The sequence below is a fragment of the Eurypyga helias genome, unplaced genomic scaffold, assembly GCF_000690775.1.
Source record: "Eurypyga helias isolate BGI_N326 unplaced genomic scaffold, ASM69077v1 scaffold15794, whole genome shotgun sequence".
Taxonomy (NCBI): domain Eukaryota; kingdom Metazoa; phylum Chordata; class Aves; order Eurypygiformes; family Eurypygidae; genus Eurypyga; species Eurypyga helias.
The window spans coordinates 3,604-10,892 of record NW_010244462.1 but is presented as its reverse complement, the minus strand read 5'-3'; the positions used below and the strand labels follow the sequence as shown (position 1 = coordinate 10,892).

The following is a 7,289-nucleotide window of genomic DNA, read 5'->3' as shown; positions in this document are numbered from 1 at the left end:
CCCCCCCCCCCAATGGAAAATGTCTTTCTGCTGATCAAAAAGCTTGTCACTTGTGTTTCCAATGTGAAACTGAAAACTCTGCAGTAGAAGAACCTGTTAATTTGTATGTCTCAGGTGATGATAGCTCCCGCATCCTTATAAAAAGCCTCCCTGATGGCAGAGTTGCTAGTGGTAGTCAGAGCTTTGGGCAGTGTGTCTGATGAAACTAACAAAAATTCAAAACCAATTGTACTTTTCAAATATGATTTAGCTGTTGCAACTATAGAGTTAGTCAAAATCACTTATACACCAGCGTAAAGCATATCTGTTCTCTTACATGTTTCCTTTTTGGATTAAAACAGAATTACAAATTCATGGTAAATATTTTGACACATAAATGAATGCTCAGGTTCTTGTATTTTTAAAATTCACTGGCATTTTCCTGCCTGCATATGTTAGTTTTCTTCTAAATAAGTATTATGAGATGGAGTTTCTTTTAAAACTAGGAAAGTTTTGGCCACAGAAGCTACTCATCAAATGATTCAACCTCATAAATAAATTAATGACTTTTATCTATGAAAACAAATTTTCTGATGCCATGAATAGCACCAGTGTTGTTGAAGAATACAGCAAAGGGAGTTGTTGAAGAATAGAGCAGAGATATTTTTATGTTTTTTTCTTTTTAATTTCTTTTAATAAACATGTTTGTATAAGTTTTTTAATATTTGTAATTAAAACCTTTAGGTGTTTATACTTGAATTTTTAACTATGGCAACATCTGAATATTTTTTTTCTTATGGAAAGTACATATTTTTGCTTCTGAGTAACCACTTTTTACTTTTTTGGTTGTGAAATTATCTATTATTTCTCAGTTTGTCATACAAATACATTTAAATCTTTCTTTACAAAATGTATTCTGTCTGGCTGAGAGGCAAAGTTAGGATGTTTTTGTGGACAGATGAAGAAACAGAGAGAGAGCACACATACTTCCAGTATTATCTGCATGTTAGTGACAACCGCTTCCGTATTTCTCAGGCTTCTGACTTGCCTGTTTTTAGCCAACTGACCTTTCCCAGTGCTTGATGAAGAGTGGGTCATGTCTTAAAGTGAACTGAAGCTCCAGCCTAGAAGTACGATATTAATGGATGGGGAATATCTAGAAGCTCTGATGAGACCATGTATGTCCCCAGATTAGGGATTTGCATCCCCTTTTAGTTAATTTGTGTTTTGGGGAGAAATCAGGGGAAAAAAAGAGTGAGCTGGATAACTTCACTCTCCTAACTACACTTAAATTACTGTGTATCAGCAGCAACGAAGTTGTTACTCTTGTATGCCAACCAGCCCATATGGGCGCATGTCTTCATCCTTCGAGATCAGAGCAGCACGTGATGCTCCACCTTGGGCTGCACCTTGTATTGAGTCAAGCTAGGAGCACTAGAGGAGGCATGTACGTGCCTAAATGGGGCTTCTCACTTGCATTTCTTAAATCAGATTGAGCTTTCTAATGACAAGAAATATCTTCATTTGGTGAGCATGCCGTGTTTTTCAGGGCACACTGTTTCTGGTTTAGGATCTTTGGTTGACACCTCAATAGAGTGATGATACAAATACATTCTCCATTTGGCTTTGATCCCATGAGGATTATGAGAGTTATTCTCAAATCATTGTTTGGAGGAAAGTGTTGAAGTTATTGGTAAGTTTTGCCAATTTGAAGGTCTGAAAAGCAAAAGGGATATTATGAAGGCTAGTAACTAGTTGTTCTTAATAGTTATTCTGTTACATTGTGGCAGAAGAATTGAAACAAACATAACCTGCAGTCTGCTGGTTTATGTTATGGAAAAATGTATGCACAGGGTTTCTGTTCCAGGACATCAACTCACATGTAATAAGAAAAAACAGTGGTGCATATGCAGTTCTGTTAGAGTCGAGTCATAAAAGTATAAGTTACGTGCTTTGTTTTCCCATACAATACATAGGAAGTAATCTAATAAGTTAGCATTTCCGCGAGAATTACTTCAAAAAAAGCATGTAAGTTGAGTCCATAGAAAGAACTGTACTACTGGAGCAAACTCAAAAGTAAAACCTATTTCAGAATGACTGTTTTGGATCCTCTTCTGTTTGATTTGGCTCTCAAGCAACTCTTCCTCTTCTCTTTGATGCTTTTGGAAGATAATACTTTGAAAAAAGGCTTTCTTCTATACCTGAGCTACTTCATAATGTTGATACTTTACTTGAACTGTAATGAAATAATCTCTTAAGGATATTATTGTGGAAATAGGGAGATGTCCCCATTTAGTGCCTGAAGTAACCACATTGCCCTGATTGGCCTGTATCCAAAAGCAGCTTGACGTAAGTTCTGCTCAAACTTAAGTTTTTCTAGTTTGCAGGAAGAACTTGTCCTTTTACAGGTCTCTGGACAGGGATTAGAGAATGGGAGCAAGAGAATGAATTGTGTGATACATGTGTAGTAAACTTAACACTGAGTTCTGGGTTGCTCTTGAAAACTTCTTGGTTGTATACATCCATATGCTGCAGTGACCTCTGCTTGGTGTGGTTGCATTAGTCTTTGGGTGGGCTTTTATGGAAAGCAGACTTTAAGTAGATGATTCGCACCCGCCTAAAAATACAACATATGAACACATCTTCTGTTTGAAACCTAAGCAGTAGTAAAGCTTTCATACATAAATATTTATCAGGATTTTTTTGTTTGTTTTTCTTTATGCTTCCATCTATAGGTTTTCCCTGAATCATTTCCTGAAGTAACTTCTGAACATATTGAAAACTTAGATTTGACAGAAGAGTTGTAGTCTAATTTTACTAAGCTTGTACAAATTTCATGGAAATTCATGAGCATACAAGAGAGGTAAATCCAAAGTGGATCTTAAGGAAGGCAAGAAACATAGTATGAATTCACCACCTGTCTGATCTGTTTGCTAATCCGCTAGCTCCTCAGCATGCAGGAACAGGCTGCCACAACACATGCATTGTAACGGACACTGGAACCTGAAGGGACACTTGCTGCCTTTTTATCCCAGCCAGTGGTGAAGGTGCAGGGGCAGGAGGTAAGGGTAAAGAGGGGAGGACATTGTAGGAGATGGGTAGGAGAAACTAGAATTGGGGTTGGTAAAAGTGTTTCAGTAGGGGAGAACAGGAGATGTATGTGGCAAGATTGATCTCTGTGATATTGCTGTGGGTGGTACAAAGTACCACATCCATAGGATGACAGGTTATTTCTCTTCACATAATGGCTTGTTTAGAATAAGCAGTTGGCTTGCAATGTACATGCAGCTTATGAATTGCATGTGTAGTACATGTAAAACAAATTATGAAGGAATGAGGGGATAAAGTATACTTTCAACAGTTCCAGTGAAAAAAATGTTTAAGAAAATGCACTCATACAAGTTGCAGGGTATGGTCAGTGCAGATGCGACTGTAGTTTTGAGTGCTAGCTTCAATGTACATGACATGGGTAAAAATGGCAGTTCTGTCTAAGCGGCATGCCTCTGACTGTACAGGCCACACAAACCTGTAATGGACACTAAAAGCATATGTGGTTGTCTGGCCCACTGTCAAAGTTCTTGCTGCCAACCATGTAGACACACCTACAATTAAAGTAATAAAAGCACACCTATGTATGCTGTAAATACACGTTAATTTTGATGTACAACTATTGCAGTTTTGCAAACGCTGTCTTAGAAAACCTGCGTTGTGCTTTCTGTCTTGAGAACATGATGGAAGTTCGCTCTGAGCAAAATGTTGTTGTCACCATGCTAATCTTGGAAGATGGGCTGTAGATAGTGGTTTTCACTTTGGACTGCAGAGTTGTTATGAGAGCCATCATGAACTTACCATCAATGGTTCTCAGTCCTGAGACTGTACATTTTTATTTTGCTTTCACTGGTGTTTTTTTTTTTAATATCAAAAAACCAAAGGTCCCAAACAGTCTGTGGAACTTCAACTAAACTGTGGTACTCTTAAACTCCATAGCGGTTCTGACTCTTTGGAAGCATGACTGCACCAAATTGTCTTACTGTTTTAAAAATCAGTATTTTTTAAGTTTCTGTTCATGTACATCTGAAGTTGTCTCCTTTAACCTCAGTTTTCAGTTATGAGCATCTATCTTTCGAGAGTTAGTAGAGCACTAATGTGGTAAGGAAGGCTACCACTATTACTCAGAAACAACAAGATTTGTTTCCTTGCCCTTCTTATGAACAAATGTGGGAGGAAGGATGAAAATGCTGAGATCGTCTTTTGCTCCTCTCTCCTGCAAAATACATTGTTTATTTTAGATCTCGAGTACTAGGAAAAAGTTAAGAGGTTTGTTGCTATGGCGTAGCCATTGTGCTGATACCACTCTGCCCGTTTATGAAGGAAATAACATCTACACGTTAAACAAACTGACCTTGCTGGCTCCAGTGTTTGCTATTTTACCTGAATTGGTTTGAACATACAGTGCTTTCAGCGTAGTTGGTCTGATAATGAACTATTCTTACTAAGTATTGTCACTTTCCCCAGTAGAGGCAAGACCTCTGTGGTTGTTACAGAAGTAGTAAAGCCGTATGACTGACCGCTGTGAGAAAGTCTGAGCTGTAGAAAATTTGATTACAGCTGCCAGCCCCCAAAATGCACTGTGCTTTGCAGCCTATGCACTTTTCTAAGCTGTATATACAATCCAGAAAGGAAAAACAGATCTTTCTTTTGTGCTATCATATGGTGTCTTGCCAGCGTGTTATTATCTGAAAGTTCTATTCCTAAATCCTTTTTTGATGACTGAGGTTTCTTGTACCTATGCTTTCCTCTCATCTTCCCTTATCCCTCTCTTATCTGTGCTGTTAACTGCATTGGTGGATATTGCATCTAACAGGGGAGTAGCTGGGAGAAGTAGACCACTTCAGAAATCTATTTTCTAAGCATTTATATCAACCAAGCCTGGAAAGAAAAAATTCTTTTTGAAATATGAATTGGTGGAATTGGCTGTATAATGTAACTGATCTTTGTAGTACAAGTTTATTATTAAATTATAATATTAACTTCTGTTTTACAGGAACACAGTCCCAAACTTGAGACTTGGAATGACCAGTATCTCTAAATGAACTTGTAGTTTTCAGTATATAAAGACCCCATAGTGAACAATACCAAACCCTGAGAAAAATTATAAATTGTGATGATGTCTTTTAGTGATAAAATTCCCCAGGCATCAAGAAATATAGCAAGACTATTCTAGCCTACATTTTGTTCTGTTTTAATAATGTCCCAACGGCTGCTCTTTGGTGCCAACTTTGTTCTCAGTTTCTGCAACAGGATACAAAGATGGTTTTACCCACTGGGGTTTAATTTATGCAAATTAGCAGATGGCTTTGCAGGAATATGATTTGTTATGTTTCCTGAGTGGATGAGTTTGCTTTTTTAAATACTCTGGCAGCAACAGATTTGTCAATATCTTGCATTATATTTTTGAAATGGCCTTTCAATTACTTTAATTGTGGTTTGTTTTTTTTTCCTTTCTCTCTTTTCTCTCTCCCTCCCTCCCTCCCTCCCCCCCGGCTCTCTCTATAGATTCTGGGACTTTTCCAGGCCTAACCCTTTGCTGGAAACAGTCGAGCATCATACTGAATTTACATGTGGACTAGATTTAAGTCTTCACAACCGTGGTCAGGTAAGAGCTGGGATGAATTTACTTTTCACTTGCCTGTTATAGTCAGCGTGGTCACGGCCGGACTTCTGGGCTTGGATCCTGAAAAAGAGCCACCAGACTGCAGAAAGCTTTTGGAAGTGAATCTGGCTGAATACTTATTCAATAAACCTCACTTCAGGTCCGTTTTTATTTATAAAGCAGTTACTTGCATTGAGCAGAAGAGGAAGGCAGGACAGACAGAATTACAAAATTAGATAGCTGAAAGCCGTGGTGAGCTCAGGGAAAATGAGGTAGTTTTGTTTCAGAAGGAAGAGTAATAGAGAAGGGCCTAGAATGCCACACTGAGATGCAGAGTTTTCTTCCATCTACTTAAAATGTCGAGTTAAACATTGGTAGTGCCACACATGATACCTAGACCAGGTTTGTCATAATATTTGGAGTGCTAGAAGTGGCTTAATATATAGTTAGAATTCTAAAACCCTCAGCTTTTGAAGGGAAACCCATTTTTTCTGGGCTTATTTATGGACTGGTTGTGGTAGGATTCTTCTCTGCTTCTGTTGCTACAGTAATTTCTGTTTCACAAGCAGAGGATTGTTGTTTGTAGTATGAACTGTTTTTTCAGACAGGAAAGGCAGAAAAACTGAAGTTAATTACTTGCTTTAAAGCAAGAAAGCCTATAGTTTTCACACAGAAATTACTGTCACTGTGTTAACTGTAACTAATACACTATTTAATGTGCCTCAGATATCACTTGCATCTAGATTCCTTTCTCATTCACAGTGAAAGTAATTTCTTACCCCAGATAAAATTACTTGTAACATCTGCAATGAAATTCTGATTGGACAAAGCAAATAAAACCGTTTCTGTTACTGATAAAAAGACACAGGAGGGAGATGTAAGTTTGGCAAAATACTTAGTTTAATGGATGTGGAACCATTCTGGTCAAATGCTAGCTTGAAATTTCCTGCCTGGTTGCTTGTTCCCTTAATTCTCCTTCCTCAGAGGTGCTGCAAGAACTCTTCATGAGTCTGTGCTAGTTTGAATGGCTGAAAATACTTTCTCAGGTTTCAGGTTATTTTTCATTGGGGCAGGGCAAGAATAGGTTAAAGGCCAGTTACAGGGAACTAAAACTTCATCCCAAGTGAGGACATAGATATGAATCTGGCTGAATAGGGTCCAGAGAGAGCAGCAGGCATAGCGTATATAGTACATTGGGGTCTTACAGTGTAACATCACTGCATGCTCTGAGCCCAGTTCAGCTTTCCATGAAGTTGGTGTGGGTTTTGCCATGGATCTGAATGAGGTGAGAAGATTTTTCTTCATTTTGTATTGAGGATGTAATTACATCTTGAATATAAGCCTACTGCAAAGAGCCCTGTGTGTTACAGAACAGGTCTCAGTGGATGGTGTTCCTGACTGTGTGGCTAGATACGACTTCTGTTTGTATGATTTATCTGTCAAACTTGGACCTGCTGCTATGTGGATATTCTTTCTTTTGTAGCTGCAATTTATAGAATAGCCTTCTTGGAACAAGGACAAGTAAATGCTTATTGATGATAGATAATGAATTGAAAGCAAAGAGCTGCACATGCATTTATATATTGGAAAAAGGAAAATGTTGGTGTGCATACCTATCTATATTAGGGCATTCATGCATCCAGGTATTTTTCCACAC

General features: G+C 38.2%; 1 protein-coding gene across 1 annotated transcript in view; it reads left to right on the top strand.

Moving 5' to 3' along the window:
- The window catches only part of PEX7 (peroxisomal biogenesis factor 7), a gene marked incomplete at both ends in the record, with an annotated part of 29,832 nt that extends 24,197 nt beyond the window's left edge, over positions 1 to 5,635 (top strand). The window contains one exon of the mRNA XM_010149770.1: positions 5,536 to 5,635. Coding sequence (XP_010148072.1) covers positions 5,536 to 5,635 — 100 coding nt within the window. The remainder of the gene's footprint in view (positions 1 to 5,535) is intronic.
- Positions 5,636 to 7,289: the final 1,654 nt, after the last annotated feature.